The sequence below is a fragment of the Hyaena hyaena genome, unplaced genomic scaffold (assembly GCF_003009895.1).
Source record: "Hyaena hyaena isolate Hyena2069 unplaced genomic scaffold, ASM300989v1 scaffold_30, whole genome shotgun sequence".
Lineage (NCBI taxonomy): Eukaryota > Metazoa > Chordata > Mammalia > Carnivora > Hyaenidae > Hyaena > Hyaena hyaena.
Genome location: NW_024080662.1, coordinates 171,368 through 195,197, shown reverse-complemented (window position 1 = coordinate 195,197; position 23,830 = coordinate 171,368). Strand labels below are relative to the sequence as shown.

Here is a 23,830-nt window from a genome sequence, read left to right as displayed (position 1 = left end):
TTTTTTTTTTTTTTTTTTTTTTTTTTTTTTTTTTTTTTTTTAAGGCTAGGGCTTTGTCCTTGCTACTTTCTCTTTACAGCACTTTCTGTTCTGTCCTGTTCATTTCTTCTTTCCCCTCTCTGTCTCTCCTGCTGTCACTTAGTCCTTCCCCTCTCTGGCCTTGCCACTCTCTGTCTCAGGGATTTCAGGCTTAGCTGGGCCTCTTCTTTGCTGCCTGCAGGCTGAGGGCAGGATTAAGACAGATGGGGGCTGGTCAGGTGCTGGGAATTCATCCTAATCACCCTGAAAGTCTCTCCCCAACAGGGTAGGGTAGGTGTAGGACAGGAAAGAGGAGCATCTTGCTGTGCCCATGCTGCTCACAATGTCCCCTCCTGCTTCTGGCCTTGACCAGGTGCTGGTGGCCTTGGCAGCCAGAGCAGTGGAGTCAGGAACATTTGGGCCAAGCTTGTAACCCGAGGTGTCTCCTGTAGAGTGTGGGAAGTCAGTTTCAGCTGTGGCCTTCACTGTTGGGTCTCCTTTTATGGCTCAGTGGTCTGAGACTTTTGCTCAGGACAACAGTGTGAGACCAAGAACACTGTGACTCCCAAGGATTCTCTGGCTGAGGCTGAGGAGAGAAAGAGCTGGGGTCTGAGCCAGGGCCTCAGAGCCAGTGGGAGGAACTTGTGGAGAGGCTGGGAGGGCTTGAATACTAGGTGCAATCTGCCTCTACTTTAGAGGCCGATACTGCCTATGGGCTGCCCCACACTAGCTGGGATGAGCACCCCAGAACATCTGCACCCTGAACCTGACCCCCTCACCTCACTGACACTCAGAGGCTATTTTTAAGGGTGTGACGGGCCAGGGCCTAGAACTGCCACGCTCATCACCCCTTTCCTAAGGGTTCAGCCTCCAACAAGGAGCTCACAGCTTATTCTGTAGGTGTTCCCCCAACATAAACAGTCTTCCTTCTTAGGGTGTGGCAGAGGGACTGGCAGGTACTCTCCATGCTCTCTGGCCGGCAGTGGCACACAGGGTAGGAGTTAGGGGTGGGGGATGGGATAAGAGCACCTACTTATCCCTTGAATGCTTCCTACATGCTAAACACAAACACAGAAGAATCTAAGAATGGGTTTTATCACTCCTGTGTCATGGATGCAGAGACTGAGACTCAGAAAGGCAAAGTAACTCACTCAGAATCACAAAGCCGGGGCATGCCCTAGCTGGGCTAGAACCCTAGCCCGTGGGCAGCCAAGTTGTGGCTCAAAGCCATCCCTGGAGATCAGGAGCTAGACCTCTCTCCTAGGCCATAGTCTACCCATCTGTAAGATGAGGAGGTGGCTGCTTTGCTTGACAAGGTCCCCTCTTCTAACAGTGAAGAGTTTTTTGGTGGCCAGTGACTGTGGTTGGTGCCAGAGAAGCAGGCAGGTACGTAGTGGCACAAGTAGAAGGGCAACGTGGAAACTGGCTAGAGGAGGCCCCAAGACGCCTCTCCTGAGCTGGCTGGTAAAGTTGCCAGGGGAATCGTCAGTTGTGTGACCCCACCAGCAGGGGCTGTGTTTTGCTCAGGACAGGAGCTCTGGGGTTATGACTTAGGTTTGAAGACCTCTTTCCACTGTACTCCATTGCCCAGTTCAAGCCTGTAGTCAGGCTGAGCCTGTACCAGGCTGCATCTTTACCCTAGGGAGGCCTGAGAGAATGGGGATGAATCACTGTTTGCCCATTCCTGTGACAGGAGTATCCCTCAGTGCTGCCCGGGCCACTACCCTGGTCTCTCAGAGGACTTCCCCTTCCTCATGGCTATGGCTCCATGGCATGATCAGATACAGGAAAATTTCCCAGGAGCTGGCTGGGTGTTAGAACCCTCAGAGCCCTCTAGCTGAACAGGAGCAGAAGAGAGAGAGGGGCCAGGGGGGTGGCTGCCTCTGCCGGGAGGAGCCTGAGTAAGGCAGTGGCTGCCTGTGCTCACCCAAGCCTGTGTGGGGAGCTGCAGGGACATGGATGAAGCCAAGTGAATTGAGAGAGATGCCAGCAGATAGGATGTTGACTCTTGGCTTCAGGAAGAGCAGGTCTTGGGGAAAGAGTTAGAAGATTCCCTAGGGTCTCTGCACTGTGCCTCTCCGAGTAGTCCAAGATGTACCCCATGCCCCCATCTCCCACACACATCTATTCCTTTGTTATCTTTGTGACATCTCCAGGAGGACAGAGACCAGCAGTCACTCTTCTCAGAGCTAGAGGGTGCTGGATTTCCCTTCTCCAAGGCTGGCCAGGGGCATGGCCTGCTGGGTGCCCTGGGCATAGCCTCATGTGCTCTGGTCACCTTCTGCTTAGGGAAGGTGGCCACTGCCCTCTGTAGCCCCAGCGGCTATGTAGGCATCACTGTGGTACAATGTGGGTCACAGACTGACTGAGGTGGGGGTCTCTTCACAAGGAGGGACCAGTGAAGGAACATTGCTTCTGAGGTTAGAATAAAACATTTGCGTTTGCTGAAATCTTCCAGTCTTAGGATGAAAATGTCCTATTTTTACACTGTCATAGGAGAAATAGAACCAGGGTAATATTTTACCAATTATGTAGCTGATTTTGACAGAAAAGTGCTTTTTTCTTCTAAGAAGTTAAAGGAGGATAATAGAACCTGGACCCTCGGAGTATGTACTCAGGGGCCTCACAAGGCACCGGAGGGGCCTTTCCTCAGTCCCTCTGTCAGAAGGCTGTGGGCAGAATGCTGGGATCTGATACCTGTCTGAGGCAAAGGGAGTTCTGGTCCTGCCACTTCATGTGTAATCTCTGAGTGAGGTGTGTTTGTGTGGGGGTTGTAGCTCTCTCTGGGCCCCTTTTCCCACCTGTGCAGTAGATGTTGGTAGTCTCAGGCCAGCCTATCCTCCTGTCCCCATTGCATGTGTGAGAAGCATACCACAGATGGGGACCTGGGGCTCAGAGAAGTTAAGGGGTAGGCCCTAAGGTCACCACACATTTTTCAGAAGGGGACTTTGCTCAAAAGGATGCATGGAGGAGTTGAGGGTGTAAACGTGGCTTCCACTTGAGAGAGTGAAGATGTGCTTCTCCTCTAGTCTGCAAAAGCTGAGAACTGGGTGGGTTCCCTGGCTTGGGTCCCCAGCTCTCCACCTTTTTCCCCCACCTACCCCCAGGGTCTCCCCCCTGAGATTAGCCTTTTCACCCTTTCACTACCAGGAAGGGTCTGTCCCCTCCTTACTGAGCCTTTCACAGCAAAACAGGATCCATAGACTTTTGATTCTTCATTAGTTTTTGCAAAGCCAGGTCTAATCCTGCCTCTCTCAGGATTTGAGACCATTTCCTATGACCTGCTGGATCCCAGAGGCTGGGATCTCTCTGGGTGCCAGAGGCTGCATCTGGATTTGCCCAAGTTTTGAAGAACAGGGACATGAAGAGTGTGGGGCCACCTCAAGGCAGACCCAGGGAAATCCTGAAGCCAAGCAAACCTTGAAGCCCACACCCAGTCGATATACACTTGGCTCTGTGCTAATCTGAGGTCTCTGTGTGTTCTCATTCCATCTTCACGGCCACCTGGGAACTTGCATTGTCACCGTTTCCATTTTCCAGATTGGACCAGTGAGGCTCATAGAGGTTGAATGACCTACCCAAAGCTTATAGGCAGATGGAGCATGAAAGCGGCCTCTGCATCTGGCATCCGGATCTGTCTGACCTGGAGTCCCGTGCCCATAGCTAGTCCTTCATACCTCATGGCCCCCAGCCTAGGGCACTGGGATCTCTGGGCTTGCCCTGGCCCACACTTATGTTCCTGCTGCCTCTGTCCCTCCCTGCCTTGGAGCCCAGCTCAGTTCCCTCTTTCTGGAAGCATTCTTCCCCTCCCCCAACCATCTCCACCTCTCCCCAGACCTGGCACTTCTGCCTTTGTTTCTGGGTTGTCTGTGGCCAGTGGGAAACAGATAAACTGAGGCCATCAAAATTTAGCAAATTGAGGGAGTCTTGTGTTCCTGAGACTTGACAGTTTCCAGATGTATGTCGGATCTCTTGTCGGCAGAGGTTCCTGGGAAGACAGCCAACTTGGAGCCTTAAACCACCCTCTCCCCTCCCAGGACTGTGGTGGGAGATGGTGAGGGAGGCTCCCAGCTTTTCAGCTACTCTCATCCCTGCACTTCACCCCCTGCCATCAGGTGCTCTGGCCTTGACCTGGAAGGGGGTTGTTTGGAGGCTCCCCTTATTTTCGGCTCCCTTGGCTAGACTTCCCCATTTTGCCTGCTCTGCCAGGTTCTGGATCTAGAAAGAAAAGAAAAGAGAGAGGAGACAGGACTAGTTCCTTAGGGCTTTCATCCTCACCAAGCACCCTGATGTGTAGTAACTCATCCATAAACTCCCAAATCATTGAGGACAGAATGCCTGTGGCTGCATTCCCAGCCCTAGCTCTGTGCTTAGCCCTCAGGCAGGGTCAGTAAATGTTTGCAGAAGTGGAGAAGGGATCTGTAAAATGGGCAGGCCTCCCTGAGCATGAAGGTTGAATCTTGGTTCCCAAAAGGCTTCTGGATGCCAAGGTGGCCACATGTAAGCCATGTGACCCCGAGAAGCCCTAAAACCTCCCTGAGCCTGAGTCTCCTAGGCCACAATTACAATAGCCAAGTGACAGATCCTAGTCTATACCCCGGGGTATGGGACCAAGCAGCTGTCTGCATGGTCCTCACTGCCTATAAGCCAACAGGCAGTTTCAAGTCCTGACTCTCACTGCCCAGTTGTGTGACTTTGGGCAAGTTGCTTAACCTCTCAGAGTCACAGTTTCCCCACAGTTCCAAGGATGATACTGGTTCTTCTCGGGTTATGGTGACTACTGAATGAGGTGATGTCTGTGACCAAATGCTGTGGCCAACACACCGCTGGCTGAGCACCAGGAAGACAGTTGTCATGAAGGGGTTGCTAAAACTGATCTGACTCTATCAGTCCCTGAGCATCCAGCTGGGGCTTGGGCATTTGTGGTCAGTGGTGTCATGCGAGCTGACCTCTCTGGAACGTACCTCTGAGGAGGAGAGGTAAATGGACAGGGCAAGTGGAGGACAGGATATGGTCAGAACTTAAGGAAGCGAGGTCTGATCTGGCATGAGGCCAACTAATGCATAGGTATAAAATTGGTTCCATTAGCTCCTTTAATGAGCTACAAAAGCTGGGGAAATGAGTGTGTGAGAGAATAATGGCACATGTCTGATGCTCTAATTCAAAGCTGTGGCTAAAAAGTTAGATTTGATACTGCCAAGCAGCCCTCCAAATAGCACTAGTCCCCTTGGATGGGGTTGGGGGTGGGGGAGTAGAAGCAGTGAGTTGGGGGGGGGGGCATGGCTCTGTCTTTATAAGAAGATACTAAGGCCTTAAGAAGGAAATTCCTGCTTCTGAATCCTGAACTTGAGATCAGTCCATACCACCCCATCCCTGAGGCTATGGCTACTGCTCTGAGTGAACAGAGCAGCCAGCAAGGGTCAGGGCCTGTCTAGAGGCCAGGGTGAAGTGTGTTAATAACCCTCACTGGTGTTAGCAGCACAAGGCAGAGGTGTTCTCAACAGCTGGCTATAAAATGAATCTTGCCATTCCAGTGGTGTGTGTTCCTCATAAAATTATAGATCTGTCCCCATGGGGAAAAATAATGCCAAATAATCAGAACTGGGAGCCAGAAGGGACCTTAGATATGAATATTCTTGTCAAGGAGGGAATGTGTTAAGTTCAAAGTGCTTTTTCTTATCCATAACCTCTCTCTGTAGAGAATAGAGGTTTCCCCACAGGGAACAAAATGTAAGTTGAAAATCTGTATTTTCCTATAACACTCTGTTTGGTTCTGCTGTCTGAGTGTTGGACATTGAACATGTGAACCATGGTGTAATCAATAGGCCGGAAATGTAGCTCTTCAACATTCTGGTCAGCCCTTGCCTGAGTCTGGGATTAGACCCCCAAGTGGAAGAAGAGGTGATGGGGGTTGGGGACATACCAGTCCTTCTACCTCTCTCTTTTCCGTACTCTGGCACAGAACAAAGCTGGGATCCTCAGAAAATAAAGGGTCTGGTGATGTTATCTCAGCCTCCTGGTAGATGTGCCAGGCTACAATGCCACGTGCTGGCCTTAGTCTTTAGGAGAGAGTTTATTATCAGATAGGTTCATGCAAATCTTTCTCTATCTTGGAAAATTATTATCGAAGGGCATTGTCAGAATGTTATACTTTTCCCTCATGTAAGTCAGATGCAGAATATGTTTAAGAATTTGGTCTTGGAGGGTTGCCTGGGTGGCTCAGTCGGTTATGAGTCTGACTTCAGCTCAAGTCATGATCTCACAGTTTATAAGTTTGAGTCCCACATTGGGCTCTGTGCTAATAGCTCAGAGCCTGCGGATTCTGTGTCTCTTTCTCTCTCTGCCCCTCCACCACTCGTGCTTTGTCTCTGTCTCTCTCTCTCAAAAAACAAACAAACAAAAACTTTGAAAAAAAATTTTTTTTAAATCTTAAAAAAAAATTTGGTCTTGGAAAAAGTTCAATGAATGTCTGTGCTTCTCTTCATGGGTTGATAAAAGCAGCAGAACCTATCTGGTTTCTTTCTTTGCCAAGACGCCCAGGAAGCTCAGAATTAAATTCTATGTTCAGTTATAGTTATGAGTTACATGGGTATCTGGTACATTTTATTTTTCTCTTCCTTCTAAAGAAGATCCAATGTTTTTTTGTTTGTATTTGTTATGCTTGAGGATTATAAAATGCCTGAAATCATGTTGTCAATGACTAGAGGAATGGAAATAATAGACTTCTAGTGGCTCACTGGACAGTGAGAACAATGGGATACCTGACCTCCAGGAGATTCCCTTTGCTGTCAGGATGGTGTCTTTCATGCCATGGGTTGTCAAGAATGCCTGAGTTAATATTTCCTAATTTGTCCGTGCCTCACTGATGGGAGAGATTGCAAGCCAGCTCTCTTCCCCCGGAAGGAGTGGGTGTTCCCCTAGGGGCCACACAGCAGCTTGGCCAAGGCTGCAGGTTAATTGTCTGGGAGTGTGGGGGATGGGGGGGGGAGCTGCCTGTCCAGGCTGGTGGCCTTGGGACTTCCTGTGTGGGAGACAGATGGAGATACTGTGAACACTTTTACTTGAAAAGAGCCCTGGGTTTAGCTGGATGTGGACACTTGATATGTGGATGAGCATATGGGCCTGGGTAGGAGGCCTTTCTGGGGCTAGGAGGTGGGTATAGAAGGGTGTTAGGGGCTTGTCCCAAAGCTTTGTCTTCACAGAACTGCTACAGACATCCCAGCTCTGTTTGATGCTCTAGGAAAGCAGACAGTGCATTTACAGCTCTGGGCAATGTGAATTGGGACAGAAGATGGGGCCTAAGCTAGAGAGGAGGTCTGAGCAGAGCAGTCTGGACTTGGTCACCTGCTTGGGCAAGGCTGTCACAGGTTGAATTGTGGCAGCAAGACCTCCAGTCTTTCTTGGCCACCTCTCTGTGCCCAGTACTCTGGTAGACACTTCAGAGAGATAGAAAGTGTTGGATGAATAAATGGACAGATGGGTGGTTCCCACTCTCTGGGGATTCAGAGTCACTATTGAAGAGGCTGGAGACACATGCATACCCATGGCCCCTTAGTTGCACACAACCCACCCCCATGCTCCCTATACCCATACATCCCCAGGGACACACCCCTATACATGCATGTAACCATGTTCCTGTGCACACCCCTACACACACCCCTGCTCTCACACACACCTATGCACACATTTATTTCAGAACAAGTTTCCTGAGTCTTGTAAGCGTAGTTTTGGCCAGTGCTTTTTCAATTTGGTGCCACCCCCTCCTCTCATTTCCCCTTGGGGAGGGGTTGTCTGTACACTCTCAAAAGTTCCTTCTCCTCCCTGTTCAGCCTTGCCACACTTCAGCTTCATGGCCACAGGGCAGTGACTTCATCCTCCTGAACCTCTCTTTCCTCAGTCTATAAATTGGGGTTGCTGGTCTCGCCCTGCTCGCCTCATAGGGCGGCACCAGCATTCCCATGAGATAAGGGGAGAGAGAGCGTTTTGTAAACTGCAAATTGTTTTCCAAACAGTCAAACGTTGCTCTCGCTTTCCCAGCTCCTGAACTCAGGAGCTCCTCCACCTACACGTGAAACCTGTCCTTGGGTGGAATGGGACACAGCAGGGAGGGAGAGAGGGGGCCTGGTCAGTCCCAAGACTCCTATTCCACCTGGTGCTGCTGGAGGGGCACGGGCCCTTTGTCGGGGTCTACTGTCTGCTGGGGTTGACAGGGGTATTGGCCATTTGGCTGTAGGCTCTGGGGACAATTTGGAGACTTTGGCAATGGAGAGTGAGGGAGAAGAGAGAGGTAGAAACTGCTTCATCAAAGCCTGAGGCTAGAACAGTGTCATTTGTTTAAGGATATGTCCTCTCAGATTTGATGCTCATCTACCTGTGGTGGGGCCCTCACCTCAAGTATATCCAGGAGTCCCACCCTTAGGAGAAAGCCAGAGTTCCGTCTCACAGGTATGTGAGTGCCTGCTGGGCACTAGCTGGAGCTGCCCAGGAACCATCACGGACACTCAGCTTTGGTGGACCCCTGGGGGGCCTAAGGGACATGGCATGGGAGTGAGGTAAGGGTGAGGGGCTGCTGAGTTGGCTTGTCAGAAGACTACTGCACCTTCTTTTCTTCCTGGCTGTGACTGGGGACCAGGTGGTCCCCATAAGGTTCAGGTATTTGGATAGGGGTCCATGGAGACTTGGGGGCTACTCTGTGAAGGCAGTGATGTGGGAGTGGGGCTAGGAGGTTACTTTGCAAAGAGCCCCTGACCAGAGGTTTCCCTTCCCCTAATCTAGCCCAAAGCCTGTAGTTTCCCTCTGTGGGAAAGAGGCCCAGAGATGCAAAGGAACCACTCAAGGTCACACTGAGAAGAAGAGTAGAACCTGAGCCTCCTATATCTTAGCCCTGTGCTCATTTCTTTACCTAGGAAAATGGGGCTTTTTCTTGGGGACATCTTTTATGATGGATTGTATGGATTCATGTACTTGCATGACTGAAGCCAGTTCATAGCAATAACCTGTGGGCTGGAGTAGTCAGGATGGGCTTCTTGGAAGAAGTGATAAAATTTGGTTCACCAGAGAGGGTCGGTGAGGTGCAGTGAGGAGCAAGTTTAGCCCGGTTGTCATGTCTCTCATTTGTTGAAACTTTCTGGGTCGTCCTCAATTTAATCTCATTCTGTTCTCAGGATGGGTTGTGAGGGTTTAATCCTCTTATCCCCACTTTATAGATTTATTTGTTCAATAAATCTACAGATATTATCTGAGCCAGTGCTATGTGCCAGACCCAGAAATCGGGACCCAGAGGTGACCAGGCAGACTGGCCGTGCCCTTGTGGGCCCACAGTCTCATGAGGGAACCAACATGGTGCCAAGCTGGCTGGGGAATCAGCCATGTGGTCTGGGACCAGTTACTTTCCCTCTCTGTGTCTCCATTTCTCAGCTAAAGACTGCTGATAACAAAGCCCCTTGCTCCTAATATCTATCAAGTGCTCAGAACAGAGCCTGGCACATTGAAAGTGCAGTATCTATATGTGTGTTTGTTTAAGGAGTTATTAAAGGAACAAGCTAATTGTAGGTTGTGAGCCAGTGCTGAGCAGGAGGGAGGTAAAAAGGGTGATGACGTGGGAGCTCACTGGGGAGCTGGAAGTGTTTCTGTCTTGATGGGGGTGTGGGTCATGGGGGTGTGCAGCTGTCAAAACTCATTGAGCTGGGCTCTTGAGACCTGTGCATTTTACTGTATGTGAAGTATACCTCAATGAACAAAACACATGTATAAGAAAAGAAAAAGGGTGAAGGGAGAATGAGGAACTCTTGAGGTCCTCTTTAGTCAGGGTGGTCAGGAAGGGCTTCTGAGAGGAGATGACATTGGGGGGTACCCCTGGAAGAGGAGAAAGCTTTAGCTATAGAGAAGAAAGGTGAGGAAACTGAGGCTCTAAGAGGTTTAGGGCCACACTCAAAGCCAACCCAAGGGATCAAGAGTGACAGCCCAGGACATTTCTTGACAGCTGGGCCTGGGTGGGGCCAGGTCCAGGGCTCTGGCCCCTGTGCTCTCCCCTGCAGAGAGGCCAATGGAGGCATTTATTGTGTCTTCTAGGGGCAGCCGTCTCCCCACCCCGTGCCTGTTCTCAGGGTCTTGGCACTCAGAAAAGGACTATTTTAATCCGTGTGGGAAATGAGTTCCTAAATATGGACTGAGTAGGGTAGGAGCCATTCAGAGACTCCCACTCAGGGCAGCTCCACCTGCTCCTCCACCTCCAGCAAAGCACAGGGTACAGGCACAGGCCATGAGGCCCTCTGGCCCCTCCTTGGCCATCTATTCCCTTCCCCCTCTCCCTCCCACACCTTCCTTCTAGCACTGCCCACCTGCCCATCTTTTGTTTGTTCAGGGGCCCAGTGTTTTCTGTTGGCCTTAGCCAGGGACCTGCAGCTTGACCTGCCCTGCCTCTTCCCTAAAGCTGCTCTCAGTCTGGTTGGAGGTACAGAGGTAAAAACCACAGGGGGAAGTGCTGGAGGTCTTTCCGGATGAGGAGACATCTGAATTGAGGCCAGAAGTTTCCTCAAAAAGAGGAAGTTACCCAATGGAGAAGGAGAAGGGCAACAGTGCATGTGGCATAGGCATAGAGTGAGGGCTGTTCAGGCTTGGCAAGTACATTATTCTGACCAGAACAGAGAGGGTTGGGGGCCAAGGGTAACAGGCAGTGAGAGGAAGGCAATCCCTGCATGACAGGGAAGGTGGTGGCTGTTATTTGGAGCCATGGGGGTGGGGATTTAAAGAGTGGGGGTAAGGGGCGCCAGAGTGGCTCAGTTGGTTAGGCATCCAACTTCAGCTCAGGCCATGATCTCGTGGTTCGTGGGTTTGAGCCCCACGTCGGGCTCTGTGCTGACAGCTCAGAGCCTGGAGCCTGCTCCAGATTCTGTGTCTCCCTTCTCACTCTGCCCTGCCCCCTTTTGCTCTGTCTCTCAAAAATGAGTAAACATTAAAAAGAATAAATAATAATAAAAAAATAAAGAGTGAGGGTGAGGATAGGTGGGGCTGAGGACCCCACTAGGAGTGTTCCAGCTGTGTGTTTGGGATTTTATGAGAGAAGAGAGAGCACTCTGGTGTAGGGGTGAGATGCCAGAAGCAGGGCAGAGTGAAGAGGGGTCTTGGAGCCAGCCTGGAGACCCCTCCAGGACATGGTCAAGTCAGGTCAGACTGGGCAAGAGATAGCAAGGGGCAGGGAGAAGTGTAAGAAGGCCACGTAGAAAAGAGGTGCAGAGGGGACAGAGTGGAGAGAAAGGATGGTGCATCTTGGGCCCTGTGGCTAAAACGGGGGTACCCTGGCCACAGCCACCTCAGAACACAGTGGGGGAAAGCTAGTGTGGTAAGTGGGGGTGACTGAGCCCCTGCCCCCAGCACTGTGAGCAAGAGTCTGATACTCACGGGCTGTGTGGGCATGGAACTGAGGGATGTTCTGGGAGGCAAGGGACCCATGGCTTCCAGGCTGGGAGTCTGCCCACAGCAGCCTCCATATACATCTCCAGTCTGGACTGGTTAATGGAGCAAGAACCCCAAAACTGGTAAGGGGGGGCTTGCCCAGCTCCCTGAACCCCCAGGCCAGGGTTGTGGTTAGCAGCTGCAGGGATGGAGGAACAGCTCTGGGGCAGCAGGTGTGAGACCCCACTGCTTTCCTCTGGGCTCCCGTCTCCCCTAGCCTAGAGAGCTTGGTCCCAGAGCTGTTCCACACAGTGCCCTGCAGAGGGGAAACCAAGGCCAGGGATGGTGCAGGGTCCTGCAGGTACTGAGCAAGATGAGACTTCTCTGAGCCACAGGCTTGAATTCTGACCCTGGTCCTCAACCCTGATCAACTAGGAAACAAATGGGGCTGGGTCTCAGGTGAGCAGCCCTGCAGGGAGATGGCTTGTCACCCTGCATGCTGACTTTTCCTCCTCCCTTACACCTCCTCTGAGCAGGACCACTCCGGGGGCCTTGCTCATTTCCAGCAATTGGCGGTATGGTTAGCAGCCATAGCCTAGGGCTGAGTTAACCTGAGTGAGGATCCTGATGCCCGCCCACCCGCCACCTGCCTTACTGTGATGCATCCTGTAAGGATGACTCTGTTATTACTCCATTTTACTGAGTTGTGGGCTGTGGCTTGGAGCTGTGAATGTTTGCCTGAGGTCACACTGAGTCACTGGGGGAATTCAGCCCTAAACCCAGGTCTCACCTGACCAGGATGTTCCTCTCCCTTGCCCCCAGAACACTACCTCTGGGTTTACAACTCTTGTGCCATAACATTGCAAAAATGCAGCTCAAGGGATGTGTGGCCCCTGGCCTGGGGTCTCACACCTGATGTGTGATTTGCCTACAAAGCCCACTCAACTCCCACTTACCTGGCTGCTCTGGAGAAGGGAGGCAGGGCTTCTCTAGCCTCTGAGCCTTTCTGAGCTGTCAGCTACCCCCAGGGCCTTCCTGTGGTCATTGGACCACAAATCACAGAAACCTGGATTCAAATCCTCATTCTTCCCTTTATAAGCTGGGTGACTTTTGGCAGGTCACAGGCCTCTCTGAGCTTACATATTCTTGTCTGCAAAGTGAGGCAGTGGCACTATCTGGGTGGCTGCTGGAGAAGTGGGCTGTGTGCCTGACACTTTCTGTGCCTACCTGCCCTCAGCTCCTGTATGACAGCCCCAAGGCCCGGCAGGAGGTGGACCACCACTGGCAGGCCTCAGGAGGCCCCCACATTGTGCGCATCCTGGACGTGTATGAGAACATGCATCACAGCAAGCGCTGTCTCCTCATCGTCATGGAATGGTATGCTGTCCTTATTGGTACTCCTGTAGCCCTTAGGCTCCCACCATTCTCCTAGGGGCCCTCTCTGCTCTTCAGATATCAGCTCTGGGAGGCACCTCAGCCCTTGAGGAGTGATGGAGGGGCAGCTTCAGGCCTTGCCCATGGAGCTGTGCAGCTGCTAGCCACAGGCCGTTCCCACAAGGATGCAATGGGAACCACAGAGTCTCCAATTTGGCTTCCTTGAGTGTGATTTCACTTTGTGAGGAGGGGCTGGAAGAGTTGTCAGAGAAAGCAGCCAAGTCCTGATTGTAGGTCCAGGGAGATTTGTGGGGGGAAGCAGGACACACAGTCACCTGGGTTTGTGTTCTTGTGGTCCCTCCAGACACTGGGATCCAGTGGCCTTTTCTACCTTGGGCTTCTCCAAACAAATAGCACTGTGGCTCAGCCCTAGCCTTCCTCAGACCCTGGGCCCTGTGTCTGGATCTCAAGTTCCTCCCCACCTACCTTTAAGTTCTCCCTCATCCTATAGGTTAGCAGCTCTTGAGTCAGATTTGGGGTTCAGATCCTGGCCCTACTACCGACTGGCTGTGTGGTTCTAGGTAGCCTTAATCTCTCTGAATTCTTTAACTGCCATATAAAATGCGAAGGAGGATCTTAATGTAGTATTCACCCTGTACCTGATTCCATTCTAAGTGCTCTATGCGTATTAGTTAATCTACACAACTCTGGGACATTGGTGCTATAAATTCCACTTTACAAAAGAGGAAGCTGAGACACAGAGAGGTAAAGGGACCAGCCCTGGGTCACATAGCAGTGCATATGAAGGGTTTGCCCAGGGTACAACACCCTGTAGATGTTTAGAAAGCAGTTGTCATGATGATGACAATTGACATCTCCTCCCTCATTTGAAGAAACTGAGGCTTGGATGAGGGTTGGGGTATCCAAGCCTCAGCCAGGTGGGGGCAGTGCCACTGGGAATACAAGGGCTCCCTGGTGAGGATCTGAGCCCACCCTGTTTCTAAGAGTCCAGTTCAACCCACCCAAGTTGACAGCCCACTACGTACCAGGTTCTGCAAGGCACAGGAGGCTGACGGTGCCTCTTCCTCAGGGGCAGAGCAGCAAGGCCTGAGGTCTGGGTTCATGATTCAGAGCAGGGGCAGGCTGACACCTGATTGATGAGCCCTCTCCCTGCTTACAGTCACTTTTCTCTTCTAGCATGGAAGGTGGTGAGCTTTTCAGCCGGATTCAGGAACGTGGCGACCAGGCTTTCACTGAGAGAGGTATGTGTGTACCCCCTCGACCAGAGGGGGTGTTCTGACTGAGATGAGTCACACAGAGTTGCTGTATGATGCTGTATGAGCAGGCACGACCCTGCTCCTCTCTGTACCTCAGTCTCCCCAGCTGAACAAGAGATGGTGGGATAGAGTTTCCATCCCCCCAAGGATTTCCATGAGTTCATAATACCTTGTCAGAGATGGACTCTTCATGGCTTTGGGATGGAGGCCTCAAAGCCTCTTGGTGCCAACCAGCATCTGAACTGAGAAGAGGTAGCCCAGGCCTGAGGAAGGAGGTAGAGTGGGGCTCTGCTTTCCACCCCCAGAGGAAATAAAGATGACTGGGGGTAAGGGTATAAGATAGGTGTCCTGGGTGGCAGGACTGCTATCACCAGCTTGTGCTATTCCAGGGGGGTGATGGGTGGGGACCCCAGGCTACTTGACTTTTGATTGGTATCACCACCCCCTCCTCTGTGTCTGCAGAAGCTGCAGGAATCATGCGGGATATTGGCACTGCCATCCAGTTCCTGCACAGCCAGAACATCGCCCACCGAGATGTCAAGGTGAGGCTCTAGGACCCAGGTTGGGGGACCAGAGAAGGGAGTACACAACCCTCAATGGCTCCCAGCTCCCACTAGATGGAGGCAAGTTTCCTTGATCAGTATTCAAAGCTTCTGCCCCCTGGCCCAGACTGCTCTTCTCAGCTACTTCTCCCATGGTTTCAACATACTCCTGCTCTAGCCAGATGAGTCTTCTTGTTTCTTTTAAACACTGTGCAATCCCAGTAGCAATCTCAGCATAACTGAGTGCCTGCCTTAAGCCAGTAGACACTGACAAGCATCTTGTTTAATCCTCATATAACCCTGTGACAGGAGCCATTACCCATTTTACAGATGAGGAAGACAAGTCTCAGAGAGAGATTGTGCCTTGCCTAAGCCTGCACAGATGCCACACTGGGATTCACTCATTCATTCTTTCAGCAAGGATTTTTGTGAACATGCAATGTGCCAGGTGTCAGGCAGGGGTTGCCTGACACTGTTGGGGCTTCTGTGAAGTAAGAGCCATAGTTTTGGTAGATTAGGCCCTCGAATGCCAGCATTTTAAGGGAAAGAAACCATTTGCTGAGGTAGTCCCAGCCCCTGGGCCTGTTTGCCCTTTCAGTGGATGGGCTTCAGACACTTTCTAGAAGCTCAGCTCTCCAAATGTCCTATCTAGGGAGGACTGGGTGCTATAGTTCATCAGGAGTGGATGGGCAAAATGCAAACATGTATGCATGTGTGAGGCAGTCCCGCACACACATGCATACATGTGCCAGCCACCATCAGAGCAGAATCTGTGAGTCCTGAGCCTCTGCCCCAGGCTTAGAGCATCACCCTGGGGTCTATTTCCTCCTGAGACTGGGTAGAGAGGGTGAGAGGGCCCAGCTGCAGCATCAGGCTCCTCCTCTGGCTGAGTATTGCCAGTCCATTTAGCTTTTGATTCTGGATACATGTGGGATCAGGACAGACTCACCTTCCGAACTCTTGCTTTATTTTGGCCCTGGCTTCCTCTTTTTTCCCCCAAGGAGAGAAAAGGCTTCTGTAGAGGTGACTCCCTTGAATAAACTAAACATGCTTTCCTGTTTTTATCCCAATCCAAGGTCAGATCATCTTAAACAGAACTGGAGAAAAAGCTTTCACTGGCTCCAAACTGGAATTCTATCCAATACCCTGTCCTTTTACTCCAGGTCTGCTTGAGGGTCCCTCCTTTCCTCCAGGGGCCTAGGTCCTACCCATGAGCATGGAGGAGGGCACTTGTGGGGATGAGCACTGCGTGTTACATGGAAACCAACTTGACAATAAACTATTAACAAAAATAAAAAAATAAAACCAGCTTCAGGGCTGCCTCCTCTATACAGACCTCCCATTGCTCTTTTCCTCAGGCTCTCTCTGCTTTGCAACCATGAAGAACAGCTTCTGTGTAACTCCTGGGGCCTAAGTGGTGGGGGCCTTTTCCCTGAGCAATGTCAGGCAGCACTGCCCTGCTAGCTTAGTCTGGGTTGGGCACAAGGACATGGACTTGACAGCCTACCTTGCCCCAGAACCCTCATTTTGGTATTTCATGGCAGTATTACCAACATAGTCTCCAAAGTTCCTGCCCCTGGGCTCTCTGTGGCACTTGGCTTTTCACAGCTTTTGCTGAACACCTGCCTCTGTTTCCCTTCTGGGAAAGGAGGCATCACCTCTCAGCCACCTTGGTCTTTTCCATGTTTGGCCCATGTTGTTAGTAACCAGGGCCCAGGTCATTTTAATGAGATGGAGCTGGTTCCTCCTGAATGGATTGGGGTGAAGGAAGTCTGCCTGAAGATCATCTTGGGACTCTGCCCCTGCTTGGTGCTTAACTCCAGACCAATGTTTTATCTTCCTGGCCCAGCCTGAAAACCTGCTCTACACGTCCAAGGAGAAAGATGCAGTACTCAAACTCACTGACTTTGGCTTTGCCAAGGAGACCACTCAAAATGCCCTGCAGACACCCTGCTACACTCCCTATTATGTGGGTGAGTCCTTGGGATATGGTTTGTATGCCCCTACTCCTACTGGACCCTGCTGTGGTCCAGAGGGGGCAGTCCATGGGTTGCAGAAGCCAAAGGGTTAAAGCCCAGTAAGGAGGGAGGAAAGGATTCTATGGAGGCGGTGACGTGGGGGGCCGGAGGCTGCAAAAATATTCTCCCAAACTTCAGCTTCTGCTTTTGAAAATAGATCCAGGAAAATTCTGGCTGTGGCCTGTGAGCTGAATGACATCACAGCAGCTCTAAATATATACGTGATAAAAGGCTGCCATCAGCTCGGGACGGAGCCCAACCTCAGTTGTTTTTCTCCAGTTTTTATCTTCCTGGTATTCATATTCAGAAAGTAGACAGGCCTTTCCTATTACATTAGAAGGATACAGGGCACCAGCCATTTGTCTTGAGGGAGAGGTCCCTTTGACCAGGGCACGGATGGGACTTGGGGGTGTCACATATTCGTGCTTCCCAGAGAAGCTCCTTGCTTCCTTGTGAGTGGGCAGCCCAGATCTGGAAAGGCCCCTGATGCAAGTACCCCTACTGTGAGAGAGGGGTGATGGCTCGATTTACAGAGGGCTCTTTTCCCTCAGGGAGGCCTTGCAAGAGAGCTGCTGAAGGGGTGGGGAGCCCTTGAGACAGCTGAAACTGTATCCTGTTTACCAGGATGTGTTTTGCAGTATTTTGGCTTGGAAATCTTCTGGCCTACCCATCTCATTGCACAGGTGGGAAGAACAAGGCCCCATGGGATGGTAGCCAAGCTGAAAGTAGAAACCAGAGCCCTACCCCTGGCCCCTCCTTGCCCATGATCTGGGCTGTACATTCAGGGAAACAAGAGACACAGGGCAGTTGGTGGGCTGAGGCCCTCTCACCTGTGGCAGGACCCCACCAAATCCCAGACTGGACTTCTCTCCCTCTCCTCCCTCACCAAGACTGATATTGGGCCAAAGAACCTAGGAGGCTATCATTCTTTACAGCCCAGCCTAAAAACGGGTTTATTTTTCCTGGGAGCTGTTTTTCCTCATGCAACTTCACACACATTCTGCCTTCCCAGAAGGTGCCAGACACCAGTCTGCTCTGCCCCACCCCCCAGCCCAGACACCTGTTCCCCACCTTGCTAGGCTTCATGCTCCTATCTGGGCTTCAGGACCTTTGGGGCTGAATGCCCTCCTGTGCCCTCTGCCCTGCTAGCTCCTGAGGTCTTGGGTCCAGAGAAGTATGACAAGTCGTGTGACATGTGGTCCCTGGGCGTCATCATGTACATTCTGTGAGTACCACTACCTTCACCCCTACACTACTCCCTCATATCCTCAGAACCACTCTGCCTTCCCTTCTAATTTCTGATCAGGGGACATCCCTCCTTCAGGTTGCTTGAAAGTCTTTCCATGCCAAGGGCAGATGGCATTCCTAGGATAAGCCCAGAGTCCAGAGGGCTGGATTCTTACCGAGGTGGCTGCCTATCTTCCCAGTCAGGGATTTGGGGAGGGGAATGGGTCTACCCTGGCGTTGCCCTCACACCTGTGCTGAATGACCTTCGCTCTCCTGCAGCCTGTGTGGCTTCCCACCCTTCTACTCCAACACGGGCCAGGCCATCTCCCCAGGGATGAAGAGGAGGATCCGCTTGGGCCAGTATGGCTTCCCCAATCCTGAATGGTCAGAGGTTTCTGAGGATGGTGAGCTTGCTCCAATGGACCCCATTAGCCTTCATTCTGGGAGATACCACTTTGGTGTAAAGCAACCTATGTTCAAATCTTGTGTGTGTGACATCCCACATCCCATATCCCATATCCCAGCTGTGTGACCCTAGGCAAGTTACCCAAACTTTCTAAACTTCAGTTTCTATATCTGCCAAGTGGGCTGAAAACTTGCCTCCTCAAAACTTCCTCTAACTCCTGTCCCTTACTAATATTTCTCCCTTTAGGGACCCGGTATCCATTCTCTATGGCTGCTTCATGAGTCCCATTCCCCCCCCGCCCCCCTCGCCCGTGCTTAGTGGCTTAACACAAGAAACAGTTATTAGCTCACTGTTTCTATGGCTTAGGAATTTGGGGGCATGTGCAGAGCAGGGGGTGCTGGCTCTGAGGAACTCTGTAACCTCCCCACTCCCCATTCTTCCCCAGCTAAGCAGCTGATCCGCCTCCTGCTGAAGACAGACCCCACAGAGAGGCTGACCATCACACAGTTCATGAACCATCCCTGGATCAATGTGAGCGCCTCTGTGCCCTATGGTGGGCAGGGTGGCAAGCTGGAGTGGGGCTGCAGGCAGGAGGGTGATGGCTTTGGAGGTCCTGGTGCAGGCCACAGATGTGTGATAGGACCCCACTGAGAGCCTAACTTTGCCACAGCTCCAGTCAGGCTCCTTCACCTCACTGAGCCTTGGATGTCCCATCTGAGACAGGAAGAAAGGGGTTGGGAGTGGGGAGCCAGTGCTCTCCCAGGTGACTGCAGGTTCTAATCCATGGGCTTGGGGCTCCTTTCAGCAATCGATGGTGGTGCCACAGACCCCGCTTCACACGGCCCGGGTGCTGCAGGAGGATAGAGACCACTGGGATGAGGTCAAGGTAGGTAGATGCTGCCTCAGTCTCCTTACAGCTTCCAGTGTTTTGGAAAAAGGGACTCCAGGGTGGTGGCTACAGAGAGCCTGGGTCGTCAGCCCCTCCCTGGTGCCTAGAGCACAGAGTGTCACTACTGCACCAGTGTCCCAACTGTGGCACTTAGAGCATTGGGCTGCACTACTGCATTCAGGGCAGTGCTTCTGGCTCATGGGGACTTTGGGCCAGGGGTTTAGTGAAGGGGCTTTGGCCATAACCCCCCTACAGTTTCTATTTGGGTGGGTGGTCAGCCTGGTTTAGACTCAGCAGAAGCCAGGTTTGAGCATATGAGACAGCAGATCAGAGCCCCAGGATACCCTAGATACAATCTTCAGGCTTCCGTGTCCTGGGTGCCTTTCTAGATAATGTCCCCTGCAAGCCTGTGGCTCTTAGCAGGTGACATTGGCCAAAGTCCCTCTCCTACTTACACTTGTGTGGTCCCAGGGAGTCACTATACTTTCTGTGTCTTAGTGGATAAGCTCAGTGTGTGTCTACCAGAAAGGACTGTAGTGAGATTATGTGACACAAGGGGTGGCCCAGTGCTGGGCGCTTGGGCAATAAAGGCTGTTACTGTCCTCATTGACATTAGAAAGGGGCTTGAGGCAGGAGGGTGATGGCTCTTGAGGCCAGTACATCCTGACTTCCATGGATATCTGTCCCCAGGAGGAGATGACCAGTGCCCTGGCAACCATGCGTGTGGACTATGACCAGGTGCAGATCAAGGACCTGAAGACCTCTAACAATCGACTGCTCAACAAGCGGAGAAAGAAGCAAGCAGGCAGCTCCTCAGCCTCACAGGGGTGCAACAACCAGTAGCTCACGGGGCCTTGGATGAGCTGGGCCTCTCGGTGTGGGGCACAGACCAGAGTGTGCTGAGGCCCTGACCCAGAGGGCCTGAGGTCATTATTTTTAACAAAAGGATCATTTTTGTTGTGTTTTAATTTGTCACTTAGAACATCAGGATGGGAGACTGTGACTCCAAACCTCACTAGAGAGGGCCCAGAGCTCGGGAGTTAGGGAGCCACCTGCCACAGCTGTAACGCCTCTGGCCAGAGCAGCCCTAGTGAGACAGAGGTCTGTCCTGCGCTGGGGCATGGCCTTAGACTTCTAGGCTACTGGGGGTTGTGGTGGGCTTCCCTCCTCCTATGGAGACACCCCTCTGTGGGGTGGGCAGATGGGCCTGGCCTTGGGAAAGGCATCTGGCCATTGGTTGCCATGGTGACCAGGGACCGAGTTGCTGTCTGTGAATGCTGAGTAAGAGAGCAAGGGAGGGAGAAGGGGCAATTGAGGGTCTACCTCTGTTTCCTTGGAGAGGCTTATCTCCCTCACACTACTTGCCCTTCTCAGGATTCCTCCCTTTGGTCTCCTTAAGGCCACAGGGGCAGTCTGCCTGCCTCGCTGGGGCATCCAGCCCTATCTTGCTGCAACCCCATCCCACAGGGCCCTTGGAGCTCGCTCTCTGCAGAGTCCCTGGGCCTAGTTTTCCTGTTACTAACCCTTACGCAAAGAGTGGCCTCTCATCTCAGGGAAGGGTGGGAGGTATTTTTAACCCTTTTCTACTTTGGAAACTGACCCTGTGACAAAAGCTGGTACAGTTCTCCTGCCCTCACTCGCTCACCAGATCCCAGACAAGAAAGCTTCTCTCTGTAATGGTTCATCCTCCACCTTGTCCTGGTTGATAGCAGGGACTGTCTCCTGGTGTACTTTTGTGAGAGTGGATGGCTGAGGACAAGACCAAGAGGCTTCCCGTTAATCAGGGGTCTCTTTCTATACTCTGGGTCAGACCTGAGGCAGTGGAGGGCTGCTGAGTGATGCTTAGAAGGTCTGGTTCTGGGTCCTGGCTTCGGCCTGAGCGGGAAAAGAGAGGATCCCTTCCTTGCTGGCCCAGACTTACCCAGGCCCACCCTGCCCGGTGTAGCCTCAGGGTTCTTAGTGCCTGATAGGGGCCTGACAAGTGCCTGATTCACAGCCTGGTTCCTGACCCTCTCTCACTGGCTGGGAAGCCCTAGACCACATCAGGTAGGAAAACACCACTGGGGTTTACATCTAGATATTAATAAACACCATTTTGGGATTTTCTCCTGGTTCCTAGGTTTCTCTGTCTACATGAGTGGACAAAAGTGGCCCAAGGGCAGCTGCTCACACCTACTAGTGATTTCACCCCCTTCAGGCTTGGTAAACATGCCAGGCTGGCTCCAGGGCCACCGTGGCCTTGCCAGGCGGGAAAGGTCAGAGGAGTGGAGGAATGGCAGCTGTCTCATGCCACCAGGTCTGGGGTGCCCAGTGCACTGTGTGTGTGACACCCACCCCCGGGCCGTGCGTGCACCAGCGTCTGCCCACAGTGGCCACCCCCAGCTGCATGCCAGCCTGCTGAAGGGCGGGCAGAGAGCCTGCTGCAGTGCTGAGCTATTTTCAGAAGCTGCCAGATTTCATTTGGCAGGGAGAATGTCGGGGAGGGAAGGGGGCGGGATGCTGGAGACTGTCTTTTGACTATTCCGGCAGCAGAGCACCGTCAGCCCTCAGGAGCCCTTGCGGGCAGCCTAGATGGGGGGCCCTGGCTGTGGCATCTTCCCTCAGCTCCTATCTTGAAACCTCCCAGTTTTCCAAGAGCTCATCTGGCACCTGCAGCTCTCCCTCCTCCACCTCCCATCCCCTCAGAGTGTGGGGGAGATGGTTGAAGGCAGGGGGAAGCCAGCACTCCTGAAATATAGACTCCTTCCTAGCTTGGCGACCTGGGACAAGTCCCCAAGCTTTCCCGCCTCACTTTCGTCAACTGCAGTAGGGAGGTAGTGCCCACCCTGGGGAGTCATCTGGGGGATCTGGGCCGATGATGTGTGTGAAGTGCTTGGTGAGCTGCCTAGTTCATGGCTATTGCCCACACCCTTGTGCTACCCCAACATCTTTAGCCATCAGGAAGGAGATGAAGTTGCCAGAGAGAGAAGGGACCCAGCCCCAAATCTACCTATGGGACTTCCCACCCAGAAAATCAGGCTTTCTCTACCCATGGGGTTTCACTTTCAAGGGTCTGCTCTCCAGAGAAGCATCATATGGGCTTCTTGAACTGCAGTTGCAGTCCTGGGCTTCAAGGAGGGTGGCCTACTCTTCTGAAGAGCTCACAGAGCCTGTGGTTCTGACTAATCCTCCTCATGTACTCTAACCAGTGAAATGCTGGGCAGATGCAAAGGCAGATAGTCTTTCTAGTCATAAAGCTGAAGAGCTGCAGACAGACTCCTTCACTTGGCCTCTGAGCATGCATTGTGCCTGAGCTCCCGTACTGGGCGCAAGGAAAGCAGCAGTGAAAGCTGCACACGGCTCTCAGGAAATTTACACTCATCAGGAAGGAGAAACTATCACACATATGTGCCAAATCACAGGCTCAGTTTGATCTGTGAAGGAAGGACGTGGCTTGAGAAGATGGTGTCATAGGGCCTTTTAAGCCAAAGAGGGAATTGATGCACCCCAGTGGCTGAAGAGGGTGCCAGATAGTTTATAGGACTGAAGTCAGAATTGCAGGGACCAGGGCCTTGGGGACAGAGGGACTCTGTGCTCAGCTCTGGTTGTCTGTGCCTTTCCCTGGCCTTCTTGGCAGCCAAGACCATGGCTTTAGCAGTTCCAGCAGGGAGGCATCTGCCAGGTGCCTGTACTCCGAACCCAGGGAAGGATTCTTATTGGCCATATGTCGCCCATCACTGTTGTGGGGAAGTGGAGGGGGTGACTATGTCAGTGGGGTGCAGCAGAGGTAGTTAGTAAAGGAGAAGGTAGAATGATTGCCCATGTCCGCTTGGCCACTTCCAAGAGCTCAAGAGAAGCATGGCTCCCTGATCTCTGGTATCAGGTACAGCTCTCATAAGCCAGGGCTAGGAGGCTGGATGCTTGGCTAAGTCACACTCCTTGGGCCTCAGTGTGGCTATCTGTGAAATGGGAGCGAATCTCTGACAATCAGCTAGAATTAGGCTAACTAAAAAGCCAAGTTGCCACATGTTCTCATCAGCCTGTTCAGATACAGGCATTTGCTTGGCCTGCATGGTGGCTTTCCTGGGACTTTTCAATAAAGAATCCATAGAGGTAGATGTATTCACATGTGTGCATGAGTGAATGCGTGTGTGTGTGTGTGTGTGTGTGTGTGTGAGACATTGCTTCCCAGTGATACTTCCCCTGACCCAGCTGACAGCAGAGTTCTCTGTCTTGCAAACCTGGTGCTGGCTGGCTTCCAGGAGCCTGGCTCATTGCTATTCCACACCACCCCCTCTCCATCCTCGATTCAGCCCCTCCACTGCAGTGTCAGAATTGAGCCTCAAATGCAGCCAGCCACAACCTCTGCAGGGGGCTCAGTGCTCCCAGGCCTGCTCAAAACTCTCTAGCAGTCATGGGGAGGAAGCATAGGCCCTGGGTAGCTGTCTCCAGACCTGACTGCCTCTGGCTGAGCCTTTGCATCTTCAGTGGGTCCTCACAGCTGCCCTCAAACCCAGCAGGGTAAAATTCTTCCTTTTGTCCCACTGGGCACCCAGCATGTTCACCCCTTGAAATGGGGGCCAGCGGCCAGGGAAGGGTCTGGGAAGTCCAGCTCCCTCCCTGTGAGTGGGGTAGGGTGGCGTTGGGTTATTTAGTTTAGAGCCAGGACACCTGAGCTTTGGTTTACATGAGACCTTGGGCAAGGC

General features: G+C 52.2%; 1 protein-coding gene across 1 annotated transcript in view; it reads left to right on the top strand.

Annotated features, from left to right (window-relative positions):
- MAPKAPK3 (MAPK activated protein kinase 3) overlaps window positions 1-21,251 on the top strand; it is a 27,619-nt gene extending 6,368 nt beyond the window's left edge. The window contains exons 3-11 of the mRNA XM_039228367.1: window positions 12,650-12,789; window positions 13,984-14,048; window positions 14,526-14,605; window positions 16,455-16,578; window positions 17,773-17,848; window positions 18,130-18,254; window positions 18,702-18,787; window positions 19,062-19,142; window positions 19,836-21,251. Of these exons, the coding sequence (XP_039084298.1) occupies window positions 12,650-12,789; window positions 13,984-14,048; window positions 14,526-14,605; window positions 16,455-16,578; window positions 17,773-17,848; window positions 18,130-18,254; window positions 18,702-18,787; window positions 19,062-19,142; window positions 19,836-19,988 (930 nt within the window). The 3' untranslated portion in view covers window positions 19,989-21,251. The remainder of the gene's footprint in view (window positions 1-12,649; window positions 12,790-13,983; window positions 14,049-14,525; window positions 14,606-16,454; window positions 16,579-17,772; window positions 17,849-18,129; window positions 18,255-18,701; window positions 18,788-19,061; window positions 19,143-19,835) is intronic.
- The last annotated feature ends 2,579 nt before the right edge of the window (window positions 21,252-23,830 follow it).